The sequence below is a fragment of the Serinus canaria genome, chromosome 10 (assembly GCF_022539315.1).
Source record: "Serinus canaria isolate serCan28SL12 chromosome 10, serCan2020, whole genome shotgun sequence".
NCBI lineage: Eukaryota > Metazoa > Chordata > Aves > Passeriformes > Fringillidae > Serinus > Serinus canaria.
The window spans coordinates 19,973,112-20,000,723 of NC_066324.1; the positions used below are offsets into that span (position 1 = coordinate 19,973,112).

General features: G+C 53.1%; 1 protein-coding gene across 1 annotated transcript in view; it reads right to left on the reverse strand.

Moving 5' to 3' along the window:
• The window catches only part of LOC103823181 (uncharacterized), a 115,370-nt gene extending 90,801 nt beyond the window's left edge, over positions 1-24,569 (reverse strand). The window contains exons 1-2 of the mRNA XM_050978567.1: positions 24,272-24,569; positions 9,314-9,453 (exon numbers count right to left, since the gene is read on the reverse strand). Coding sequence (XP_050834524.1) covers positions 9,314-9,453; positions 24,272-24,569 — 438 coding nt within the window. The remainder of the gene's footprint in view (positions 1-9,313; positions 9,454-24,271) is intronic.
• Positions 24,570-27,612: the final 3,043 nt, after the last annotated feature.

Consider the following 27,612-nt stretch of genomic DNA (forward strand, 5'->3'; position numbering starts at 1 on the left):
CTCCCCACCCAAACCCTCAGCTCTTCATATAGGCATCTCCAAATATCCAAGGCTGGGAGGACATGCTATGTAAAAGGCTCTCACAGCAATGGATCTGTGCTGTGGGAGCAAAGCTCAATGTCTCCCTCAACACACCAAGCCAAATCCCTTGGAAGTAGGAAGCTGGCTGTGGTGGCCAGCCAGGTTTCTCTCCACACCTGGCATAGGCAGGGTCCCTACAGAGCCCCCTCCTCTCCTGCAGTGTCTTTGAAGTGCTCCAGGCTCTGCTGCAACAGGATTTTTCAGACATTAAACTGATGCTCAGAAAACAAACAGACACAGAGAAAGCTTTCATTACAAGGCTGGTTCATGTCCAAGAGCAGCCCAGGGGCCAGCTAAGATAGGCAGTGGTGCTTTAACAGCCTCTCGCCAGAGGCCAGCATGAGCTATGGCTCCCTGTGGGCTCCAGTCCATGCCAGCTCTGCACTCACTTTGCAGGAGCAGAGCAGGAGAAACAAGCAGGTTTTATGGCACATTGGCTCTCCTCCAGGGACCGAAAGCTTTGATGCTGACAAAGCCACTGCATCCTCTCCTGCTGTGAGGGTGCCCAGATAAGACATTTCTGGGTGCATCTGGAAAGGCTGCTGGCCTCTGCAGGGACATGTCAGGGGTGATAACCACCAGCGTGATCCCTGCCTGCTGTGGGTGGTGGTCCTGGCAGATCACATCTTCTCTTCCAAGCAGGAGACCAGCACCTTAGGGGGTGTGAGCACAGGGCAGGGAACACTGCAGCCATAGTGTGTATGGAGTATGTTCAGGTTTGTTTACCTGTGACCTAGCTCCATCTGCAGTGTGGTCAGCTGACACAAGGGCCTGGTTCCCCAGGACACGTTGGTGCAGAACCAAACACAACTGCTGCCCCATGCCAGAATGACACTTAAAGCCCCTGAGCAGGACACAGACCCTTGAAAAGCCTGGTGTGCCTCAACCTCCTTTAACTCAGGACTCTAAACCCTCCAGGAAGGTCAAGCAACTTCTCAGGACTTCCACCATCTCCAGCCCCCCCTGGGTTTATCAGCACCAGTGAGCGGACAGGCTCCCTGCAGCAAGATCCACTGGGCACAAGGCATCACAACAGATCACAGAGACCTGGGGCTCCTCCTCATTTATATTCCCCTCCAGCCACAGCCTTCAACATGGCTGAGGAAGGCAAAGCAAGACAAGGCCTACAGAGAATGCCTAAAGATGATTTCTCTCGGATTCCAATTTATTTTCCATCATTAATGTCTTTGAAAGCCCAACACGTCCTGCGGACAGAAAGAGCATGTTAAATGTGCACGTGGTGGAGCTGCAAAACCGCGGCGAACACGTGCCTGGCACAGGTACCCATCCCACCAGGGAGATCAGCACAGCCAAGGAAGGGCTTTGCTGCCAGAGAGCATCGCCCTTGCTCAGCAGAAGCTGTGCTAGAAGCCACTTTTTCCCTGCAGAGAGATCCCCACCTGAGCCCAGAAAAGCAAGAGCTTCATTTGGGAAAGCGGAGGTACCACCAGCCCCAGTGCTGAGCACTGCACAGTGGCAGAGAGAAGGCAGGGCTGGGGAGAGTGACTTGCATGAAGGATGAGAGGAGCTGGAGTCTTCTGTAATGGAGAGAAAATTGCTTTCGCCAACTATCTGCAGTTTTAAAGCAATTACATTTGGGGGGAAGCCGAGAGCATGTCTGAGCGCTACGCGTGTGGCGGGCGTGTTTTGAAATACAAGACAGGAAAAAATAGAAAAAGAAAATGCCATTTAAAAAAAATATTTGATGCAGTAGGCACTGAGAAGATAAAGTATTTATAACTCAGGGAGGGGACAGATACTGGAAGCAGCCAGACATCCCAGCAACGGGACAACTGAGAGAACGTGGGGCAGCTTGCTCCTATCTGTGGTCCCCTTCCCCCTGAGAATGGGAAATTTTCCTTGGGAAGGATTTCCTCTGGAAACACAGCAGCTGATTGAGTGCAGCCTGGTCCAGTAGAAATAAATAAAATTTGTTCTAATTAAAACACTGCTCGCCCTCTGCTTCATCTGCTTATGCAGTAGGGACAGTAACAAAAGTCACTGCAGTGACATCAGGGTCAGGTCTCCATGGGCTGGGAATGTGCTGCCCTCAGCCAAAACATGGAGCTGCCTTAATACTTCCCCTCACAGACCTGCAGGCCGACCCAAAACCCAGTAAGCACCCAGCAGCAGCTACCAGTTAAAGCCTTTTCAGGACAAGATTCTGACTAGGAGGCAACAGCTTGATTTGGCCACAGATAAGAAGCTCCTTCAAGCTGTACAAAATACTGCTGATCTTCCCTGCAAGCCATCACCTTTCACCACCATCCTTCTCCTCTAATCTGCTGGAATTAGGAAGGATCCCAGGCCTTAAGCACATCTCCTCTAATGACCAAGGTGGCAGGGCCCGAGCTGCCCTGATCCCCAGAGCTGCTGCACTGACTGCTGCCGGCACTGCTCAGACATCCAATTTATCAGGAGGATGTCCCTTTTGCTTTCTGGCCACGCGCCTTCCCCTTGTCTTTATCTGCTCTGGGGACAAGTGTGGGAAGCGGAGAAGTGGCACCCAGGGCTGCTGGTGACAGAGTCCCTTTTCAAAGGATGTTGTTCAGCTGTTATTACCAACTCTCGCCAAGTGGAATTGAGACATGAAGTAGATTTGTGCCCAAGATAATGGCGTTTATTAGACAAGCTATTGAGGAGAAAACAAAAGCTAACAGTGGAGAGCCACTAAGAGCAACGCCTAAAGAGAATCCATCACGAATACAAAGAGAAGAAGTGCTAATAGTTAGTGCTTCCCATCAATGATTTGAAACCTCAAGCAGTCCCTTAACAACTCCAGGAGAGTGAAGGTTAGTGTCACCCAGCAAGAGGTGACAAACAGCACCAAGGCATCCACGCCCTCAAACAAAGCAGCATCCAGCCCCTTCTGCTCTGGTCAGATGTGGCTGAGCATCTCTGCCCCAGGGTGGCACCCCTCAGCTTGCCCATGACCCTTCTCCTCACCTGTATCAGCATCACATAACTCCTATACGACACAACACCTATTGCTATATGCTCCTAATGCACACAAGGATGCTCCAGAGCAATGATCCCAGGAGGACTTCCTTGCCATCCTGCTGAAATCAGGATGTGGAGGACTACCCCCACATACTGATCTCAGCAGGATGGCAAGGAAGGACAATTCTATCTCTGCACACCCCTGCAGCAACCAGGCCCCTTTTGGTAAAGCCCCCTGGGAAACGCTTTGAAAATCGTGGGTCCATCTAGAGTTTCCTGTTGGAGACCATCCCCTTCTTTCCTCACCAAAGGAGCCATGCTCCTGCAAAACCTTCCAATAAAAAAAATCATTTTTAATGGGAATGAAAGTCTTCCATAGAATCTTCACTGGCATGTTGGTTCACTGCCAGCCAGCCCAAGCCCCTGGTGAGATTAGCTGGAGCCTGGCACAATGTTCACACCCTGAGGCACAGCTGAGATCTTTGGGAAAACACAACAGAGATCATGGCTGCTAAACAGCAGCCTGTCTGGGTCCTCGACAGATTTCTACTTTCCAATTTCCAGCCCAGACAAACAATATAGGAAGCACCCAAATCCTCAGCTTTGAGATCACCAATTGAGGCTATCCCAAAGAGATCACCAATTTCACACTCTTCATCCCAACCCTCATCTCCTTTGCTCAAGGGCCAGGCTGGGGCAGCAGCACAGGGTGATATGGAGGAGGGTGAGCCAGGCAAGAGCATGAGGGCATCCACACAGCCCAGAAGCTCCTGAGAAATTTATTGCTTGTGACACGCTGTCAAAGCGAGGCGCGTCTCATTAGTCAGAACCAAAGCAAATGAGAGGGCTCCTTAGCCAATTAAAAATTAAATAAATAAGGAAGGGATGCTCCGTGGGGCTCACCAGCTCCCCTTCAGCCCTGCTGGCAAACGGGAAACCCAAGGCAAGATGCAACACAAGTCTGAGTCACAGCTTTGTCCTCTTCCAAGATGGTGAATTCCCCACTTACAGCGAGCAGCTGGGAGCAGCCAGCGATCACCACAGCCTGGCTGGATCTGGCACAGCCAGATGGAAAACAACAAGCTTGAGGAGCCACACCTGACACTCAGGGAGTTGGAAAAGGAAAGACTTCCTTTCACAGCCCCTGGAGCGTTTTGTTTCCCAGCTCTTGAAACAGAGCTCATTGACTCCTCTGAGTGTCATTCTCTGCTAAAAATTTCTATTTTTAACAGCTTTTCTTTTTAAAATGACGTGGTTTTCCTTTGAGGGTTAAGCTGAGCAGGCACATGACTTTTTTTTGTTGGTTTTTCTTTGGTTTTTTCCTCCAAGATTTATCAGCCATTGGAGCAGAGGGCATTACAACTCTTCTCCAGCGTGACGGCAACAACAACCCTCTGGAGTCTCACACTGCCCCCCTCCACACCTCCTTGCAGCATCGAGGAGCAGGAGAGCCCATCCCAGACCCCCAAACACAGGGGAAGGGACCATTTTGAGCAGGCACCACAGGGCAAAGTTCAGTTTCCCCATCACGAGCCAGACTGAAATTTTGCAAGAGCACAGAGGTGCCTGTTAGCAGCAAACCACATCCCAACTCACCACATTCCAAATGGAGGCTGGAAGAATCTGAGAGCTGCAGAGAGACACAGGGGTGTTGGATGGATTGGTGGGGGCACCTGAGCAGAAAACAGGTCTCACCTGCCAGGGGAGGCACCCTGAGAAGAGCCCTCTCTCCTCCACCCATACAGGATGCAGCAAGGGAGGGAGCGACCCCGAAGGATGCCACGCCCAGGAGAGACCCCAGCCCAGGTCAGACAGGGACACCCCCTGTTCCCACAGCACTCCCAAAATGCACCCTTAAAAAACAGCACAGGCCTGAAACATGAGCCCAGCCCAGCAGCATTTCCCAAATCAAACAATAAAAGGAGCCGTTCCTTGCAGGTTTCCCTTACGCTGCAGGTCCAGATTAATCCCCACAGTAAACACAAAGGAAGAGAACCACCCTAAGGGGGATGCTGTCTGTATAAAGGCACAAATGGATGCTAAAAGTAGACAAAGAAGCTGAGCAGAGGCATGGCAAGTTTGGGAGCAGGAAGGGAGTGGGGAGAAGCCCATGGGCTCTGGTGTGGGAAGGAAGAGCAATGGGAATTCTGCCAGCCATGCACCCTAACCCTAACAGGGTCTGTCACCCAGGCAGGAGGGGGGCATCTCCTCACCACCCCAAAACATCCTAGCCCAAACAAGCTCTTCCCTCCTAGCCATCCCCAAGGCCAGGCAAGTTGGTTGGGGCTCTCAGGACACAGGCTCTGGGGGAATGGTCAGGCAGCAAAACAACACTTCCTCTTATGGAAAAGGGCCATGACCCTGGAGCTAACCCCCTGTGCCCACAGACTAATGCTGCACAAGGCTGCTTTAACAAGAAATGGACATTTGAAGCTTAACAGCTCTTACCAGCAGATTCCCCCTCTCTTCCCACTGATGCTGCTTCCCATACGGCACACCCAGCTAATTAATTACAGAGCACAATCCAATCAGTCAGGCCAGCCTATTGCAGTTAAAGGCATTTAAGAGATAATGCCATGAAACTCCAGATGGACTGGCCTGACCCCAGACTCTGACACCACTGGGGGGCTCGGGCAATGCTGTCACTCCAGCTGATGTCCCAGGTCCAAACACGCTGGGAAAAAAACCTTCAGCCTTGCAGTGCTCCCTGTGGGCTGGGTTTGTGAGTCCCTGCTGACTCTACCAAGAGATGTGCTGTCCTGGTCCACTGGCACATTGCCCTAGGGCAACCTGGGCTCACTGCTGCCCGTGGAGCACACACCAGCCTGGCTCAACACAAGCACCAGTGAGAGAGATGCCACCTGCCCTACTTCTGTCTCTGAGTTTGCTTTCAGTGTGGCAGAAAGACAGTTCTGAAGGCCAGATGCCAGTCCATCTTCTCCCCACTGCTGCTACACACACCCTACATAGTCAGCTTCAGCAGTGGCTGCCTCAGGGTATCATGAACCACTGATGCTGATGGGCCTGATCCCTTCCCACCTCACCATACACCATCCACCTCCCCAACACACCAGTACAGAGAGAGGATGGCCCCTGCTCACCAGCAGCAGGGACTGGCCTCACTGGAGAGGGGCTTCAGTGGCAAGTGGATGTAGGAGAGTGGCTAAAGTGATGGGATGCTGTACTACCAGCCCCTTTTTACTGTTCTTACTGTTGGCACTGATGTGCTGATCTGTAGATAGGATGTTCCCAGCTTTGCAAGGACAGCCCTTCCTCCCTGGGCTAAAAATGTGGGTGTTCTCCCTGCTCAGCACTTCAGTTACTGGTTGAAGTTATCAGACCTCTTTAGCAAAGGTGGGGGCTTGCATTAGTTCAGCCCATTTGGTCCTGAACGAGCCACTGTCCTCTGCAGAGCCCTAGCAAGAGGTTCATTCGGTGGGTGTCCTCCATTCCACAAGCAGCCTTTGTTTCTCCATCACACCCATGTGAAGCCCAGCCCCATCCATGTATGGCTGGGATCCCTGCCGATTGCCAAGCTGCTCACTGTAAAGGTATTAAAGGAAAAACCCATGGTGCCAGATCCTGATCATACTCCCAAGGACTCAGTGTGGTTATGCTGCTCCATGCTAGCTGTGTCCCAGCCCTGATGTTTGATGATGAAAGTGGCTGATTCTGTGATTTACTGATCCTACCCTTGGTTAGTTTTTCCTACCCAGAGTGAGGATAAGCTCTTGGATTTGCAAACATTTTGAGGATTGTGGTTTTAATTTTTTCCCCCTTATTGTGTATGCAAGCATCAAAAGCTGTTACGCCTTGATCCAAAGCCCAAAGTCAAGGCAGGGGATATATATCAAGTCTAGATATGTTCCTGTCACAGGCAGCAACAAAAGATTGTTAGGAGTTGAAATGTGTGTGGGGTTCTGCTCTTACTTGGTCCAGCCCATCTCCCAGATGCCTGACCTCCAAGGAGAAGTGAGGAGGAACCTCTGCTCCTCCATCTCACCTGCAAAATGCCTTTGTCAGAGACTCAGGCACAGTTAACTAGGACAAAGGACAGAAAGCCTCCTCTCAGAGCTGCCCTCCCTCGAGCCACAGCTAGCCAGATACCCAGCACTCCTGCATCAGGGCCAGCACCACACAAGTCACAGCACCAGGAGTGACCATCCACAAGGTTTTCACCCAAGCAACAGCCAACAAGTTTCACTATAATGCAGATTTGCAAAGGAGGGATGTGACTCTGGCAGGAGTGGAGCATGGCTACAAGCAAATGGCAGCATTCACCAGGCACAAGCGTGAAGGGAATGATGCCAAAATGATATTTAATAACTGGGTCTTCCTGAAAACACCATCTCAGCACAACTACAAAACACAAAGAATTTACTGAATGTCCTCTCACAGTGTCAGAAAAGACACCAGCAATTAGCAAGGGGGGCTAGAATATGATTGCTATAGATAAGACAGGATCAACCCCAGACTTCTAACGCCAGCTGATGTTTTGTGCTTGTAGGAACTGCATTGAGGGCTGGCTTGTTGCACCCAGCACTGAAATGAAGTACAGCTAACTCATTATTGGGACCCTAAAACAAGGAACCTAACTACAATGGCACAACATTGTGACTTCGCCAGAAAATCAGGATACCACGTCCCCTCCAAGGAGCCAGAAGAGATGGGGGCATGGTTTCTTTATAACATCTGTCCCATGGTCCCCAGGGAATGAGCACAGAGAAAAGCTCAGCATATCTTGATAAAAAATAAAATTAAATAAAATAAGACATCTTTCTTCCTCGTGCTGGCATGTCCCACACCAGGCTGATTACAGGGTCTGGATATAAAGAGGTCTCATTTTGTGGTAGCAATATTGCCATTGTGGGATGCCACAGCTGGAGGAGGTTATGCGATGACAGCTACAGCCCAGGATACAGCCCCAGAGTGCCCTGGTTCTGGAGTAACTCACTCATTCTCAGCTCTTGGATGCCCCTTAAAACAGAGCACATCTCCCAGTGGCCCTGCAAGGACTGTCATGGGAACCAACTGAAAAGCTGAGAAACCAAGTGAGACTGAAAACACATCAGCACCTCGCAGGTCACAGGACTTGAGGTTGTTCTACCAGCCCAGAGCACCCTCTCTGCTCCAAGTCCACAAAACAATGCACCAGAGAAAGTTCTTAGCCTTCAGCATCCATCTTCCCACAGCTGCAGCAGCAGGATCACTGCTGGAGCCTGCACCGTCCCATTTTCTGTACCCTGATATGAACCCTTCCAATTAAACCACTGAACTGTTCCCAGCTCAGCCTCCCATGCATGAAAACGTCCTGTTATTTTGCACCTGCCAAGAGCTGTGTCCCAGCAGATCTATCTTGAACTGACACTTGAGGATAATTAAACCTCTCTCTCCTCCATTGGCAGCGCAGCAGATAAAAAGAGAGCCCTGGGGCCCTCGAGTCGCTGTTGTGGTGGGTTGCTCCTGTACAAGTCAAGGAACGTGAGATGAGACTCAGTTTCTCAATAGAGACATGGACAAGGGCGCAGGGGGCCAGCTTGGCAATTTGCCCTAATTTAGCAGGGGAGCAAGATGTCAGAAGCACGCAGGCAGCTCCCTTAGCCGGGCAGATCCTCTGATGAACGGGGAGCTGAAAACAAAGTGTCTGGCTGGGATCAAATCGAACCCCTGCTGTTGCTAAACCTGGGATATCATCCGCCATGCAGCCAGCAGTCCCTAGGGACCCAGCTGTGACGTTCCAGGCACCCTTGTCATCTTCACTAGCTTTAGTCCGAGCAGGGACTGGCTCCCATTGCCCCCCACCTGCACCGCTGGGAACCAGGTGCCCCACAGCATCAGCCCAAAGTTGGCTGGTTTCGGGAGCTAGCGGCAAGATGGGACCTGTCACCTCACACCACACTCTGCCTATCTCCTGCACCAGCTGCTTGAGGTTGCTGGATGCATGCAACCTCAAAGCCAAGCTTCGATCGGGGTGGTTTTGAGGTTGGCACTGAGCATCTGCCGTTGCTCCGAGCTGGGCCTCCAGCCCCTCGGGGCACTGGGGGGGCCCAGAGCACGGCGAACCTGTCTCTGCCTGCCCCACAGAGCTCTTCGCGCCGGGAGAGCCCTTCACCCCGCGGGGGGACCCTTCCCTCATCTCAGCCCCGCTGCGAGGGGATCCAGTCCCACTTGCCGAGTGATGCGCTGCAGAGCCGCAGGTCCCCAGGGTGTCCCCTCCCGCCTCCGGGGGGATGGATATTCTCCCCCCACAAAGCCCCATGCCGGTGCCCCCGATCCCCTCCGCCGCCGTTACCTGCGCGGGCTGGGGCGGCGGCCGGGCGGGACGCGCCGCGCTGCAGCTGGGCTCGACTCCCCGGGGCTCGGCGCATCCTCCGCCGCTCGGGAGGGCTCGGCCGGGCTCCCTCGCCCCGCTCCCCGCCGCTCTCCGCCTTCCTCCGCGTTCCTCTCCCGCTCACCCGCATACCCCGGGGCTGGCGGCTACTGCCGGGCTCCGCTCGCCGCCGCGGCGCCGGCCACCTCCCGCAGCAGCCGCCGCCGAACCGAGGCGCCGCGCCCCCCGCCCGCCCCCGCCTCCTCCCCGCTCTCGGCCCCGGGATTGCTTTAAAGGGAGAGCGCCTGCATGGAGGGAGCGCTGTTTGACATCCCTTCCAAGATGCACCGCACCCCCCTAGCTCTCCATCACTCCCTGGGCGGCTGGGTGTGCCATGAGGCTGAGTCCCGACAGCTAGACCCAGTGATGGCCCTCGTCCCCCCTGCAGAGTCCGTTTTAGTGAGCGCGTTCGTCCACTCATCCAGAAAATTCTTATCCCACTGGCTGAGTTTGCCTTATCCCTTCCCAGGGCTGCAGGGAGTGGAGCCACCAAGGGCTCGGCACAGCAGACCCTGTCCAGGAGAAAGCTATGAGCCCCTTTCCCAAAGCTGACACCCTGCCACACTTCTGCTTCAGATATCATCGGATGTTTTCATTTTCTCCTGCCAATATTATCCTCATCCTTATTCAAGCGGGAGCCGAGGCTTGCAGGTCTGTGGGTTTTAATCAAAACTGGAGTTCTCCTCACACAGTCACTTATCTCTGTTTGTCTTGCCGGAATGAAGCAAGGTGTTTTAGAGCATTACGGGCTGGGAGTGCATCCCTGCCCCGAGCAATCTACAGCTGCCACAGTGAGGGCAGGACCCGGGGGCAGGAGCAGGCAGATGCGCTGGCAGCTGGCTCAGGTGTCTAGAGCTGGGATCAGGGCGGTGGATTTAGGCTCTGCAGCATCCCACAGCCCTGATGCTCGCTGCTTTCCCGCTTGGTGTTTTTCATCAGCGAGCACCATCTGTACCAGAGCCGGCAATTGTAATGACCTTTAAGGCTCCATCCAGTGGCCACTTTCTTCAGATGCTTTTGTGTCTTACTACGATCCCAGGCATGCTGCCAAACTCTAAACGCACAATGAAGGCAGGGAACATCTTTCCTTCAGTTTCACAAAGGAGAAACATCACCAAAAAACCTGCCCAGATGCCAAGGTTGGGTCTAGAATTATTCCTGTTCCATTAACACTAGAGATGAGTCAGATAGGAAAGCACACCTGGTACGAGGATTGTAAAATAATTAATGCATAATGTTAATAATGATCATCTTATTCCAGCTCCGCTTATTACCACAAGCTTTGCTTGAGTCCACCATGATGTGCTGTATAAAGCAGATATCTCCTGAATCTGATTTCCTGTTTGGAGATGATCTCTAGCTGAGAAATTACCTGCTCTCAAAACTGATTAGAGTCCTCATCAACAGATTCTTCACTCATCCTTTAGGCAGGCCCTAGAATATACAGGGAATTGAGAATAATTTCATGCAGGAGGTAAAATCTGGAGTTGGTGGCTCAGCTGTGTGCCATTCCCAGTGAAAATCCAGACCAAGCAGCGATGGCAGCAGAGTCACAGCCCTAATCCAGGTGCTCTGAGCTGCCCTGCTCTGATCAGTGAAGGTTTTGCTCCTGTGGCATCTTCCAAGCTGGCAGACATCTTTTACTGCCTCTGGTTCATTACCCCTTCCACCCTGAGCACTTTGGGGGGCTGTCCCAAGAGCCAGGTGCCTGCCAGCCCCTGAACAGAGGCAGACTGGTGTCAGCAGGCCCTGCTGCAGGACCAGTGTTCCCTGCCTCGGGACACTGGGACCTCTGAAGTTGCTGGCTGTGCACCATGCACCCAGTCACCCTGGAGGGAGCCTGGCATGCCAGGACCCTGCTGGCTCCCCCACCCAGATCCCTGCAGTTGCAGGCAGCTGGCTTTCTGCTCCCTTCACATGGTGGTCCAGCTCCTTTTGGAGAAGCAATGAGGTATTTTTCTTCCTCTGCTTCCCATGGTTAAAAACTGTCTCCTAATTTCCAGCCTACATTAGCCAGTTTAAGCCTATTTGTTCTTGTGCCACAGCAGTCTTTTAGCTTAAATGGTTCCTTTCTGTACCTGGTGTTTACTGGCTTGATATATTTATGGAGAGTAATCATATTCCTGTTTTGCCTTTCTTTGTTGGGCTAAACAAGCCAGGTGCTTTCAGCTTCTTCTTACAAGACAGGCTCTCGATTCCATCCCATGCTAATAGCCCTTCTCTGCACCACTCCCATCTTGCAGTGAGATGAATTCATCTCACTGCAAGATGGGCCATCATGGCTGTGTGTTCCCAGTGCTTGGCACAGCCAGCAGTGCCCATCCTGCCTACACTGGTGCCACCCCAAAGCAGGCAACCACAGCTCCAGGCATAGTGGTGCTGCACATCTGCTGGCCGTCCCCCCACCAGACTGTTACCTGGATGAGGTGACACTGGCAGGAGACACTGCCTTCTGCCTCAGGCTGTCAGCAGAAAGGCCAGGTGTTCCTGCACACTGAGGAGTGCTCTTTTCTCCCCTCTCTGCCACTCTGCATTGGTGCACGCGTGGAGCTCTCCCACTGGGGCTTATAAACTTCCATAGCCTTAAATGAAACTCAGAGAGGACGCACAGACTCATCCCACTAAATGCAAGAGAGAGATGGTATCACCATGCTCTGATGGTCACTAATAACTTTACCTCTCCTGTGCTATTCTCAGCAGAGATAAACTTCCAGTGTCTGATGAGCCAGAACAGAAATATCCAATGGCTTTCTGTTCTTTTCTATTTTTGCTGCAAGCTGGTTAACCCTGAAATCCAATTACTGCTCATTATTCAGTGGAACTTGCCTCTTATCAAATGGACACACTGCAGGGCTGCTATGCTGACTCCCAGTGCTAATGGAGCCACAAATTACTCCTGCCATGCTCGTGGACCCATAGGTGTGAGCCCGGGGGTACAGCACTGACACTCCGCACACATGCAGAGCACCAGGATGCTCACTCCCGCATCGCTTCCTGGGGCAGGCAGCCCATTGCTGCTGAGCACACTGGCCATGGGATAATGCAACCACACACTCCCCAGAGCTGCACTTGGGTCGCAAGGTTGGTGAGGCATGGTCTTGCTGGAATCACCCTGCCCAGCCACCCATGGGTGCCGAGGGCCAGTCCCACTGCCCGGCACGGGCTGAGCAGGCAGTAAGCAGCCTTTAAGCTCCGGCAGTGTGAAATGCCAGAGGCTGATCCAGGCACGCCTGCCTCGGATTAGCCTGGGAGGCTCAGAGTGCGGGAGTCTGGCTCCCTGCATTAGCACGGGAAGCGGGCGCGCAGCCAAGCCCAAACGCCGCCTAATTCGCATTCGGTGCTGAATTCAGCAGGTGGGGAAAGGGAAGAAAAAAAGGCTTTGCAGTTTTCTTTGCTGATTAAAGTCATGGCACAGCAAGTTTCACCTACGTTCGTTATCAAGAGGGGAGGGAAGGGGATGTTCCCAGCAGCAGCTGCTGTGATGCTCCCCATACTCCCCCAGCACGGAAGAGGCAGCGGGCACAGATCAAACCTGCCTGTGACCCCGTGCTTCCCGGGTTGGATGCAGCCCCAGGGCCTGCATCAGTCTTCCTCTCTCTGGCATGGTCTGAGGGACAGTTTCTCTGGCCAGCCTATCTTAAATAGGTTCCACAATAGTCTCTTTTTCTTTCACATGGTCAGTAAGTCCTTCTAAAAGACAGTTTAAGCTGATTCCCAGCAGAGACAGATGATGGGAATGGCTGGGCATACTCCCACTGAGGTGTCCTGATGCCTGCCACACTTTCTGGCACTCACTGCTGCAGCATCACTGGGTTGCTGGTGAGCCCTTACAAGCCCTGCCAGCTGCTCCCTCCCTCCCCACTTCTCCCTGCCTGCAATATCCACCCCCAAGTTTCTCTTTGGCTGGACCAGTGAGCAATCCAGTGGGGATCCAGACCAGCCATGGGCACAGAGCAGCATCACAGCCTCATTACAGTGACACAAAGCCCCGGACCAGCGTTCACTTGCTCATCCTCACCACAGAGCTGCTGCTGTCAGCTCTTCCCTGCCTTCCCTGGCTGCAGCAGCTTTTTATTCATTGCACTGGCCTCCCACGCCCTTCAGAGAGGTGCTCAGGTAAAGTGCCATCCACTCACACCCGAGGCTTTGTGGCTGCTGAAGGATGGGAGCAGTGTGATGGATACTTGGGCAGGATCATCCCCAGCCAAATTTCAGCTCCTCCATCCAGTCCTCTGCTTCCACTTCCTCCTGCCTTGTCAGCTCCAATTGTCCTTATTACAGCTGATTAATCCCCTGCACCACCCTTCCAGTTGGTTAAAGGAATTAGCACCCTGGGAATGACACCAGGGATACCCAGCAGTGGTCTCCCCTTCATTGCAGGCAACTCGTCCACACCTGCTAGGCATCCACAAGAACAAAAGCCTTCAAGGTGCCAATCTGAGCTCCTGTGGGACACAGCAGCTCCTCTTGGTCCATGTCTGGTTCACAGTCTCCAGCCCTGGCTTAGCTTCCTCCTGCCCCAGCCAAAGGCAGAGCACCCCAGGGATCTGCCGGAGGGAGAAGGAGACAAAGAAACCAATGCAACCCAGTAGTGAAAGATTAAACATAATGCCAAGTAAATTAATATACAAGAAGGGAAGGCAGGTTTTAAATTAACTCATAATACAGCCTGGTTTTCCAACCCATTTATTTATCCCATAGGTCCTGCAGCTTCATATGGAAAATGGCTTCTGCTTGACTGCTATCAGAGCCCAAAGGCAGCACGATGTGGCTGCGCAGCGGCCGTCCAAGGCTGGCAGGCGACACCTGAGAGTGCCCGCAGAGATGTGCGGGGACGGGTAATTGCACATGCAAAACGTTCAGCTGTGACAGCAAACAGGACAATTGAGCAGAGAAATGGGAATCCATTTCCATGCACAATTACCTGGGGAAAGCTAAACCACGGCTCCAGGAGGCAACAGAGATAGGTCCCCCCCTTCTCCCCCTCCCAGAGCCACCTCCTCTCGGTGCCTGCCTGTTTCCCTGGGGAGCAGGGCACTTCCATCCTCCCAGGAACCGGGGGATGCTGTGCCGAGCTGGATGAACCTGGTGCTTATTACTGAGTTAGTCTGATTACAGAGCAGACAGCTTATTGAACAAGCTGTTCTTTGGGGTGGATTTTCTGGGAAAAAGGGCAGGGAAGGAAGTGAATAGTCTGAGCCCCTTTGTTTGGGAAGTGGCTGCGATCAGGCAAGGCTTTTCTACAGCATCTCTCTTATTCAGGAATTGCTGTTCCCAGGTCTTACTGATGAGCTGGAGCTGGCTCTTAATAGAGGAGAATAAATAAAAGGGCAAGGGGAAAAAAGAAAAAGCCCAGACCTCATTCTCTTCCCAGTGACTCCTCTTGAGCTGGCAAACAAAAGCCAAGCTGCATGGCAGGATGCTCAGAGCTCTGGAGAGGTGGCTGGTGCTGGAGGCAGATGCAGGTTTCCTGGGGTATCTGCAGGCCAGGAACAAGGTCTGGTGCTAGCTCTGCCACGGGGAGCAGCAGGGGCCAGGCCAGCAGCCAGCTGGCAGCCTGGCTTTGTCCCCACTCCTGCCTGCTGGCTTTACTGCACTACAATTCCCAGCAGCCTGCAGGAATTGTACGCCTTTGCCTTGGAAAGCAGCATCTGAGCAGGTCATGATAATGCACTTGAGGGGCAGCAGGCTCAGCGCTGACTGATGGAGGTGGATGCAGGCAGTGACACAACACCAGGGGTTTTTGAGGGCAGGAACAGGGCTTGGGAGCACAGTTCTTTCCCAGCAGCACTGCAGTGGGCAGGGCAGGATGGAGGGCAGGGTGACAGGATCACCCCTTGCACACACCCACCTCCTCCCAGGATGAGGGTGATGCTTTGTTTCACTCTCCAGCAAGAAGGATATGCTTCTCTACTGCCTGGACAGGGAGAGGAGATGGTCCCAGATGACCCAGAAAAGGCTTCTCCTGGTCCATCTGGGGGGCCACCTCTGTGTCTAGGCTGAAGCAAACCCATCTCTCCAAGCACTCTGAGGGCTTTTGAGTTCTGAATTCACATGGGAAATCCTGGAAGGAGGCTGCCCCCAAGCCCCCTTTGCACGTGCCTCTAATTATTGCACCTTCAGCTCCAGGAGCACCAGTCCTACTTTCCCCCATTCATAATTCAGCCTGACACAGCCCAGCAAAAATCAATTCACTCTTATAAGAAAGTGCCAAGGCAAATTATTTCCCAAAGCCTTCGACAGGGCTTTCTTCTCTCCCAACAACTGTATCTTTGGTGTTGAGTCCTAAATTACAGATTAACCCTTTAAGCTCTTCCAGTTTGCCAGGGAGCACAGCCAGACAAGTGATTAATGAAGGCCTCGGCAAGAGCACCTTCTTACCTTGTTGGCCCATCTATTAGAGGATGGACCCATCTAGCTGTGAGTCCATCCATTTGTCCTTCCCTAATTTATCCCTCCAGACATACTATCAGCTGTACAACCCTTGCCATATGACCTTGGCAGGGAAGCAAGTGAAGCAAGGACTACCTCAATTCCTAGAGAGGCTGTTCAGGCACAGAGGTCTCTGGAGATCCCTGTCTGGCCTTCCCTAAGGCAGTTTGTAGCCATCAGAGTTTTTTTTTTTTTCCTTTTCACAATGTCTCGGTAATGTTACCATAACGGAAAACCCAACTTGGCATCCCTGCTACCTTGAAAGCCACATGCCAGTGGCAGGGTCCAGGCCTGATGTGCCCTGCAGCACCACAGGTGACATTCCTGGCAGTACCCACCAGCTCCTGAGCAGACATGGCAAGAAAATACCAGAAAGCTAAAAAGCCTTCAAATCTGCTCAATGAAAAGGCTTTCCCCAGCCTTGGACCACAAAGGTTAGAAATCAGAGGGAGCATGAAAGAGCAAATCTAATAAAGGGAGTTTTAATCAGAGCCAAGAGAAGGGGTGAGAGAACGGATCAGAGTTGTAAACTGGCTGAAAATCAGTCCCTTCGTTATCACAAACACATCATTGGAACTTAATAGTATTTGACATCTCATTAATTTAAACCAGGAGTCTGGGGAATAGAGAGAGAAAAAGAAAGAACATTATTAATTTTAAAGACCTCTTCCTGTAAGGGCTCACATTGAAAAAGAAAAGAAAAATGTCAGAGGAAAATTGTTTCTTTATGTTTTTCCTCACTTTCCTGCCCTGTCTTTTTTCCTATAGCTTAGAAGAGGTTGATAGGCATGGAGAACTCTGGTCGAGGCTTCCCATGCCCTCTCCAGCCCCAGGGGGGGAATGTTCAAAGGCCAGTCCAGCTCTGGGCTACCATGGGGTGGATGTGGTGGTGGGATATAGGCTGCACATGGCATAGCCAGGTGTCCCTAGAGTCACCTGGCTAGAAACCTGCAAGAGCCGTGTGCCGTGAGTAATTCATGGACAGGCTCACATGGCCAACAGCGTCTGTCTGTCCTGCACCCACCGCGGGGAGAGGAGCTGAGGACCAAAATAGCCATCCCCAAATCCAAGAGTGTCCTCAGAGGCTGCAGTGAGGGGGATATCTGCTCCCTGCTCCCCTGCCAACGAGGAGCGGAAGGCAGAGCTGCCAAAAATAAAACGATTGAGGACATGGTCTCTATTGTAAGGGCAGATGGAAGGCGCTGGGGCTGCGCTTGAAAAGGCAGATCTAAAAGGATGGAATTAAAGGGACTTTGGAGAAAGAGAGGCTTTCTGCTAAAGCTGATGTGCTGCTCTGCAGATAAGGCTCCACAGGTGGAGTGGCAGGCACTCTTTGGATCTAATTGGGAAAGGGAAAAACCCACCTCAACTGTCCCCAGATGCCTTTGGCAGCAGGAAGGTGGCTTCCCTTGCTCCTCCAGCTCCCACTGCCAACTTTTTAAAAAGCACTTCTGCATCTTGCCCTGGTATTTCAAGAGAATTCAATAATCTTAGCCAATTATTTCAAAGGATTTTTGAAATTGTCCTATTTTTTCCCCTTTCAGTGTGGCTACACATCACAATGCCCGAGAAGGCCCGGCTGCCTGCGGGGTGGCCAATTTAGCTCCATGGATTTTGACTGCTTTCTCAAGTCCCACTATTGATTTTCTGCTGGGTCCAACTGAGAATTCAGCTTATTATAAAAATCACAACTGGGGCAGAGCAATGTAGCCGGTGCTGCCTCTAGATGAGGCTCCCACCTTCCCTGAGAGTGGGTCCTGCTGCCCTGCGGGTCCTGTGCTTGTAGGGCTGATGGGGTGATGTGGCCTCTTGATAAAGGAGAGACATTTCCCTGGCTTCCCCAGGATGCCCAGGGCTTGCTCTGTGCTGGCAAATACCTGTTTCCTGTCTCATGCCCTGTTTAACAGCATTCACTCTCACCTGTTTCCTGCACAGACAGTTTTAAGTCCTCAATTTCTCTCTTCAGCCAAGGACTTCATTCGCTGCCAATGAAGCTGGTGGTTTCAAGAGCTGGGCCAGGTGACTTGCCTTAAGGCAGATGTTCACTGTTACTCAGCCAGCTGAAAATGGGGAAATAATAGGAAAAACAATGACTTCCATGCTGAGCCACTTGTACTGGCTCCCAACCTCACCATCTCATGCCCAGAGGACACTCCAGTGCCACCATCTCCCCCCAGCTAACTGAGTTTTTCTTCTCATTGCTATTCAACATGCCCTGGAAGGGGTAAGGAGGCATTAGAAATGCTGAAGCCACCCCACAATGGCTTTGGCTTTTGTTCCCTGTTATTGCAGTGTCCTGACAGAGCAGGACCACAGAGGGGATATTTATGAGCCCTACCAGCAGTGGGCTTGGCTCTGGGCTGTGTTTAAAGCATCTCTGTGTTTTCCCAGCTTTAACCACCTCCCAGATATTTACAGCATTTGACAGCTGGAGACAGAGTCAGGCTGAAGTGCTCATCTGCTTCCATGCCTAGCACCTCAGGGGGAAATTGTTAGGGGATACTGCAGGGGAGGGAAGGGCAGCTCCTGGGTGGAAACATGGACATTTCTCTACCACAGCAGGTCCCCCTCCCCAAATTCCCCAGGTGAGCATGGCCAGGAGGAGCTGGGAAAGGACATATTATACCAGTGTGAGGGACCCCCTTGTCCCTGGCTTCATGCACAGGGGCCAGGCTGGCTGAGGTTTAGCAAGTTCCCTTTTGCCTTCCCTCTGCTTCCCACCCCAGCTACAGATCTGCCTTGTTTTTCTCTCTCTCCCACACCCCCTTTATCTCCTGTTTATTTTTCTTCACTGCTTTTGCATCCTATTCATCTGCCTTTCTTTCCATTTCATCTCCCCCATCCTGAAAGGCTTGTCAGGAGAAGAAAGAGCAAGCCCAGCTTCTCCCAGCTCTATTTGCCAAATAAGGCCTAGAGTCAGGTTTTATTTAACAAAAGGAAAATGAACTGAATGCAAGTAGGCCAGAAGAAGTGCCTGTGGATAAAAAGGATGACGGCAAAGAGAAGGATGAGAGCGGCAGAGGCAGAGCATCCCCTTGGGGTTCTGGGCACAAGCTTATTGCCAGAGCCCAGCTCCAGTGCTGGGGCAGCTGCCGGCCACAGCCTCGGCTGCTGTGCTCGTTAGCGGTGCTAAAACAGCGTGACAAATACGGGAGTGTCACAGGAGGTTGGGGAGCCAGTCAGGTGGCTAATGAGCTGGGTTAGGGCGTTGTTATTTGAAGCCAAAGAAGTGTTTTCTTTTCCCCCATTGGCTATAATGCAATTAGAGAGGCAGCAGCCATTGGGAGTGGCAGCAGCATACGTGGGGGAGCAAGGAGGGGGAGAAAAGCTGTAGAAACCCCTCCTGCTCCACACCAAGGTGTGGTAAGCACAGCCTCAGGGAAGAGAAACTGCAAGTCGAGCTAGAAGATGGTCTGTCTCATCAGGCCCCCAAGGACATGGAGCATCAAAGTCCCCAAGCAACCTGAAGAACGATTCAGCTCAGCCTCGACCTGCAGCACATCTGTCCAGCCTCTCTGTCCCTAGGTCTCAGCTGCCCTGGTGCCTCCCTTCCCAGCCAGTGGTGCCTCCTGGTGTTGGGGATCCATCTGCCCTCAGACAGCTTTGGGCACAGAGGGAGCTTTGCCGTGCCTGATGGCAAACCCTTCTCCACGCCCTGTGGGCTGCAAGGCATCCTCCACCTCCCTCCAGCCTTCCTCAGTGATGCTGGAAGAGAGCAGGTCTGGGGGCCTTTACAGGGCCCTTATAATATTCATGGGGCTCCTTGAAGGACCCGGGGGGATATAAGGCCAGCTCCTCTCAGTCTGCACCCCCTCCTTCAAGCCCAGGCTTTCAGGGTTCTTTCTGCACACAGTTCACTCAAGCAGGCTCAAGCTAGCTGAATCAAAAAGCAACTCAAAATACATTTTTGCAGCCATTCTGGAAAAATAGCCTTTAAAGAGGGGCCTGGCCCTGTGCCCAGGGAAGTTAACTTCAATTGACTCGGCTGCATTTCGCTCCAGGCCCTCTCTGATTTTTCTGGAGCGCCTTGTAATATCAAAGTGCTACTGCGAGGAAATTAAATTCACTGCACTTAGCACCAGTGTAAGCTCTTTCCTCCATGCCACACTCTTACACAGGCACCAGAGTATCTTTACCATAACCCACCTCAGCCTGCATCACTGCAAACACACATCCCACAGCATCTGCAGGATCAGGTACACAGCTCTCCTCCGAGGAATTTGCTGGTTATTCACACCCATGCCTCCTGGCTGCACATCATTCGCCAGGCTTGCTCCCGAGTTGGGGTTTAGGATTTTCCTTGTGTTTCTTTCTCTCGTGGAATTTCGTCGCTAAGAAACCAAAACGACCGGTACTTAAGCGAGACAAAAGTTGCCACGGGAAGAGTGCGGCTGGCTACTCTCTTATCTGAGGGGTTTCTCTTGGAGGGGCAGAGATCCCGTGAGATCTGTCTGGGGAAGTGCACTGGGTGCAGCTCCTCTGAGATCCGTCTGGGGAAGTGCACTGGGTGCAGCTCCTCTGAGATCCGTCTGGGGAAGTGCACTGGGTGCATCTCCTCTGAGATCCGTCTGGGGAAGTGCACTGGGTGCAGCTCCTCTGAGATCCGTCTGGGGAAGCGCACTGGGTGCAGCTCCTCTGAGATCTCTCTGGGGAAGTGCACTGGGTGCAGCTCCTCTGAGATCTCTCTGGGGAAGTGCATTGGGTGCATCTCCTCTGAGATCCGTCTGGGGAAGTGCACTGGGTGCAGCTCCTCTGAGATCTCTCTGGGGAAGTGCACTGGGTGCAGCTCCTCTGAGATCTCTCTGGTGAAATGCACTGGGTGCATCTCCTCTGAGATCCGTCTGGGGAAGTGCACTGGGTTGCAGCTCCTCTGAGATCCGTCTGGGGAAGCGCACTGGGTGCAGCTCCTCTGAGATCCGTCTGGGGAAGCGCACTGGGTGCAGCTCCTCTGAGATCTCTCTGGGAAGTGCACTGGGTGCATCTCCTCTGAGATCTGTCTGGGGAAGTGCACTGGGTGCAGCTCCTCTGAGATCCGTCTGGGGAAGTGCACTGGGTGCAGCTCCTCTGAGATCCGTCTGGGGAAGTGCATTGGGTGCAGCTCCTCTGAGATCCGTCTGGGGAAGTGCATTGGGTGCAGCTCCTCTGAGATCCATCTGGGGAAGTGCATTGGGTGCAGCTCCTCTGAGATCTCTCTGGGAAGTGCACTGGGTGCATCTCCTCTGAGATCTGTCTGGGGAAGTGCACTGGGTGCAGCTCCTCTGAGATCCGTCTGGGGAAGTGCACTGGGTGCAGCTCCTCTGAGATCTCTCTGGGGAAGTGCACTGGGTGCATCTCCTCTGAGATCCCTCTGGGGAAGCGCACTGGGTGCAGCTCCTCTGAGATCCGTCTGGGGAAGTGCACTGGGTGCAGCTCCTCTGAGATCTCTCTGGGGAAGTGCACTGGGTGCAGCTCCTCTGAGATCTCTCTGGGGAAGTGCACTGGGTGCAGCTCCTCTGAGATCTCTCTGGGGAAGTGCACTGGGTGCAGCTCCTCGCTCGCTCTCCGCCGTCCCTCGGAGGTGAAGCCGCTGTGCTCACTGCGGGGAGATTCGGCAGCGGGGCGAGGCTCCGTCTCCTGCTGCCTTCTGCCACAGGAGCGAAGCTGCGCTTGTGGAAGCGGCTGTTACACCAGGGCCTTACCAACACCCGACCTCAGGGCAAAAGGACCCTTCACCGTCTGCTCGAGTGTCTCAGGGGAAGCCCCAGAACCCCGGGCCCTTTCCCCTCACGGGAGCCTCTCCCACCCCGTTGGGGCCAGGCCTCGTCATTTCTCCGCCACTGCTCCGGGGTTTTGCTACACCGTAGCCACACACCCCGTGCCTGGCGGGGACACCCCGCGGCTCCCGGCACAACTGCCCAGTTTCCGCCGCCTCTTGCTCATTTCCAAGTGAACCGCCCCGCCGTTCCTGCCGCAGCCCGGCCTGGCTGCGCTGCCGCCGCCACACGGAGTGAGGGAGACGCGCACAGCGCCCCCTGGCGGCGCGGGGATCCCCGCCCGCCTGTCCGGCCGGGAGCCGGCAGCGCCCCCTGCGGCCGTGCCGGGAACTGCAGCGCGGGCAGGGCTGGCTGCGCCCTGGGCGGGGCCGGAGCGCCGGGAAAGGAGCGGGAAAAAGGGCCGGGAAAAAGGGCCGGGAAAGGGCTGGGAAAGGACTGGCAAAGGGCCAAGAAAAAGGGCCAACACTGCTGCCCCAGGACAGATAGGAAAAGGCCGTCACTGGTGCTCCAGCTTTGCGTTCCCATCTTCCCCGTTCTTAAAGCCAGCTCTGCTCCAAAGCCCCCCTGTTCCAAAGTTACAATAATTCAGAGGGAAGGGGGTCATACTCCCCATTCCAAGGGAGGTTCCCACCTGTCTTTCAACCCAAGACACTTGTACATTATATACTTTATATTTACTCCCCATGTGTATCTTACCTTCTCCCATCTATACACTGCAATGGGAGCCTTTGTGCTTCCTTTAACTTAAACACTAATTTACCCAAATAAGCAGGACTTGGATGCAGATGCTCCTGAATTCCCGTGGCTTATTCCCATTCTTATTTGCTGTTCCTGGCCATCACCAACTAACTGGCCCCTTTGGCTTGATTTTCTGGGGGAAAATACAAGCCTAGACACCTCATAAGAAGACTGACATGTGATACAGCTTTCAGATTGTTGGAGCAGTGGGGCTGGGGGTCTGGGATGTTCTTGGGGAGTGGATACTGACCCACTGGAGGTGCAGCACCCAAAGCCTCCATCAAGGAAGACGCTGCATGACCATCAGCTTCTGCTCCCAGGGAACCTGGTGTTTCCTTTTCCACAGCTGGAGAAGCTGCCTGGCCAACTCTCTGCCTTGCCTGTAAAGTAGCACTTCTTAAAACAAAGACATTTGGCCTTAAATCCCCTTTTACTCCTTCTCAAGACCAGCTTTGCTCTGGGAGCTGGGTGTGCTCAGCAGCAAACCCACGTACAAGGAAAGCACATCAGCTCCTGGTGGGAAAGTGAATTATTGAAGCCAAGGGAAGCTGTGACGAAGCAATCAGGGTGGACTGCCGTATGCTCCCAGTGAATTATTCAAAGGCTGGTTTTAAAGCAATTCCTGAAATAAAGATGACAGAGAAATGGGGGTGAAGGAAAAAGCCACTGTAAAGGGCCACTGTGATGCCTCCCTAGGTGTGGGGACCAGGCTGTCCCCTCCACAGGGTGCTGCTGCCTGGTAGAGATGGGCACACACATAAAAACACATCCTGGATGTATCTTTTAATGCTCTTTTATCCTAAAGTCAGACAATTTAGTCTGGATGGGCTGGTTTAACCCCACTGGCAGGAGAGCCAGGCAAAGAAAAGTCCCTGCTTCAGAGGACATCCTGTGAATTTATTTGATTTCAACAGACCTGAAAGCAGAAGGGCTAGAAGAGACGTGCAGTGCAGGGAATGGGGAAAACCAGCTGAACTGCCTCGAAGGCTCCTAAAGAAAGCCAAACCACAAAGGAAAACAAGAAGGAAAGAGAAAATACTTTATTACATCTGTTTGAAGTGAGGAAGATACAGGAATGAGCAAACACTGAACTGTTTTGCTTCTGCTCACAAATGAACACACCACTGAGCCTAATGGGATTTTTAGATTAAAAGTTTTAACAAAAAATATCAACCACGTCCACAAATAGAGTTTTATAAGGTCAAATAATAGATGCAGGGGAGTAAAAACCACTGCCAGTGTTTTACCTCCTTCTGCAGGGATCCTTCTCCCAGCCTGAGCCCCTGTCTTCTGGTGTCCTCCTCTAATTCCTGCGTTTATTCTCTCGGTGGTTGCGTTTCCTGCTGAGGATGGCTGGGGAATAATCCTCTGGCATCCCCTTTTGGCTGCCTTTTCTAGGCAGAGCTTTACAAGCAGTTTGGCTCCCATGAGCCAAGGCCACCTTTGGGGAGCGGCAGGGCTGGGGACAGGGAGCAGAGACAGCCTGGGTGACAATAGATGCTCCACAGGGAAAGGCACTTTCCCACAGGGTTTCCCATCACTCTTGGGGTTTCTCCAGCAATGCAGGGCTGCAGTCTGCCTTGGCATCGATCAGGGGATCTCTCCCCAACACCCAGGAGGGTTCTGATGTGCACTGACACCCCCTTTGCTAATAGGAAAACGTCCATACCACCCACAGCCTGGCCCTTTACCCGCCTACTTCTGCCGGGCATCAGACACACGTGCCCCATGACTCATTTTTGGAGGTGTCAGGTACTTTCAGCAACAACCGACTTCAAGGACATTGGGGGTTTGCAGCACCCTTGAAAAATTAGGCAACTTCTGCACGCCTAAATAGATGCTTAATGACAGACACTTGTGGGTGAGCTGTTGGCAGCAGCCCAGGCCCGCGGTGAATCAGAAGCGCCAGGGTGGGTGATGGGTTTATCCCGGGAGCTCGGGACAAGGTGTCCCGCACCCAGCCCGTCCGGCAGCGAGGAGGGGCTCCCGCAGAGCACATCCCACACCTCCCAGAGGGGGATCACACCACGGGTGTCATCACGCAGCGCCATCCTGCCGAGGGGTGCTCGGATGGAGCGAGCGGATCCGCTGCGCAGCCCCAGGGGCGTCGGTGGCCGCCCCGCGCGGGTCCTGACGGGGAGCGGATCCTCTCCGGCAGCCCCCCGGACCACCGGGGGATTGAGAAGCATCGTTGGCCTCTCCAGCGCTCTCAGTCCCCCTTCTTCCCCGCTGATTGCAATCAACACCTCATTCATACGCCTCTGTTTACCAATTTTCCGGGAGGTATCATGCTAATGAAGGGAGCCAGGCAATCAAGCAGCCTCCCAGAAGTGGGGAAAAGAAGGAGGAAGAAAGAAACGGCTGCTGCCGGGGGAAAAAAAGAGGGGAGTGGGCCAGGCAAGGCAGGAGAAGGGAGGGGAGAACCAAATGGGGTTCACTCTGCCCCACTACCAGTCCTGCATCCCTTCCTGGTGCAGCTGTGAGGAGAGAGATGTCATTACCTGTTGGGCAACATCTGCAGGACCCTCTGCAGAGGTGCTGAGGTAGCTGGGTACCACACTGAGGAAGATGAGGATGCTGGCCACAGCACTGCAAGGAAAGTTTACAGCTTCTGGAAAGTTCAGCTCAACCTCTGGAGTGCACAGTGCTGAGCCCGGGCTCACAGGCTGTGCTCTGTAATAGTATTTGGCCCAGGAATTACAGAAGTGCTGTACCAGGAAGGGCTCCATGCAGGTAAGGGAGTCCAAATTGAGTGCCAGATCCTTCAGGACACCCTCTTGGCTTCCTGGAGGTGGCATCACCAAAGCCTGTGCTGGGTTTACCACTCCCACTCACCTGGTACAATGGTGAGATAGGTAGGACAGTTAGCTCCCTTCTCACTAAGATGCAGAATAAGGGGTATGACCCTCTGCCCAAAATCCTACTCTGGCAGTGAGCCTGAAGCCCCCTTGGCCAAGGGGGTGCCCAGGCTGCATCTCCATCTAGCACAGAGGCTGCAGACCAGCAGGTCCATGCATGCAGAGCTGGCAGCAGCAGGGCGGTTTGGCGCTGGATGGAGAGGCCAGAGGAGTGACAGGCAGGGCTGTGTCCCCTCCATGTCCCCATGCCTTCAGCTGTCAGATTCATGCAGGCCAGGAGTGACAGCCTTGCCAGACAGGGCAGCTCTGAGCAGGCAGCACCCTGAGCCCTTCCCCAGCTCCCAGTGTGCTCACCCATCAGTCAGCAGGGAGGACAGGCACAGGCAGGGCAGGACTGCCCCCAGAGCCACCCAGAAGCAGGGTGTCCCTGTCCCACAAGGCTGGTGCTGACAGGAGCTGGGAGGTGTTGAGATTCCCCTTAGGGTGTCTCTCCTGTAACAGCACAGCAGCCATGAAGGATTGTCCAGCAGGGTTTGCAGACCCCAAGCTGCCCATAACATGCTCCTTACAGCCTGTTCCTGTCCCTTCGGCGAGGCTGGGCTCGGCTGAGTGCCCTGGGGCAGAGTCCTCTCCACAGATGGTGACAGGCTCTCCATCACCTCCTGCTGCTCGCTGGAGCGAAGCTGCCACGGGACAGCTGCCCATTCTCTGCCTCCCTTCTGCCAGGACTACACCTTTAGGGAGGATTTTTGAGGCAAGGTCCTATTTTTCAGAGCAGAAAGCTCCTTGGGGCAGGATTTCCAGCGCTGGTGGACTGGAAGAAGGGACCCGAGGGCGGCGCTGAGGCCGCGCAGCTGAGGACGTCTCCTTGCCAGGAAGCCGAGCAGAAAGGATGGCTTACAGGTGGCAATCGGGCAACAAATAACACAGCGGAAGACAGACGTGATTCCAGCCAGATGGAGAAACAGCAACAAACAATCTGTCTTCGGCAGAGGGGCCCGGCAGCCCCAGCCAGCATGGAGAGGGGAGCAGCCTTGAGGAGAGGGGGGCATCCTGGCACCCAGCTGGGTTTGGAGCCCACCAGGACTTTGACACCTCCCCACCCCCCTCTAATCCCGGGACACCCCCCCTTTTTCCGCAGGAGATGGGGTTGGAGGCATTGAGAGCTCCCTGTGCTCCCCCCTTGCCTGCTAAGCCCCAGGCGCAGCTGATTGATGAATGGGCTCTCGACATGATTGATCTCATTGACAGTGTGAAACATGGTGATTACCTGGTGCTGGCAGATTTTCCTAAGTGTAGCTCACGCAGCTACAGGACGTTTGTGCCATTATCATTATTAACTCCATTGTTAACGACTAATCTGTGCAAAGATTTGGCCTGGCCTCTTTGAAACACAGGAGGCGGCTGCTGTGTTCATGCTGGAGATGGACCCTGCAAGAGGAAAGGGGATTTTTATCCATTTAATTTCCTTTTTCGGGGTCTATTTATGGAGGTGAACATCCCCCAGGCATTCCTGCTCGTTCCCTTGTCCCTTCAGCCCTGGGGGCTCAACATTTCTGGGTGCTGATGACAAGGTATTTCAGGAGCTCTGCCCCATCCACTCCCATTAAAATCCACCGCAGGTATCAGCTTTCCCTGAGAGAAAAAAAGAGCCCAAACCTCTTTTTAAAATGTTTTCTTCCCAAATATCTACCATTTGCCAAACCTAAATTTCAGCCCAGAAACTTAACCACAATAAATGAGACTTTTGCTTGCAGACCCCCCTGGAGCACAGTCGGCATTTCCTCCTTTGAAGGCAGCAGTCAGCTGAGACCTAATCAACGTCTTTCCAAAGAGGGAAGAAAAAAATATAAATAAACCCTGCACCAAGGCGTTGTAGCTGATGCTCAAGTCAGGGGATCATTTAGGGGATGATTTATTGAATAGCAAACAGGTAAAAGGGAGATTGGGCTAAGGGGGGACAGGCACAACAAAACAGGAGGGATTTAGCAACGAGGTAAAAATAGCCTAAAAATACGGCAAATGAGGAAATAGTGACAGTTGCCATCCCCACAAGGATGAGTTAAAATCCTGGCTGGTGTAACTCAGCAGAGAGCCCAGGAAGCCAATGGAGCTGCAGTAATTTACAATAACTGCTAGTTTGGCTCAATTTAAATAGCTCCACTTTATGAATACCAGGAATACGTGTGCGAAAGAGGAGAGGAGAGTTGGGAAGGTTTTATTTACACTGCAGCTTAGAAGCTGCTTAAACTGATTTGGAAGCAGGTGAATAATTAATTGCATCTTTAAGGAATTGAGCTGTTAATAATACTCCCCACAGTGGCAGTTTATAAATGTTCCTGTCAGGGTGGAACATGGAGCATCGCAGAGGGAAGGTGGTGAGGGGAGGAAAAGCCTCAAGGAAACTCTTCCCACCACTCTCCTGCCTGCAAAATGAATT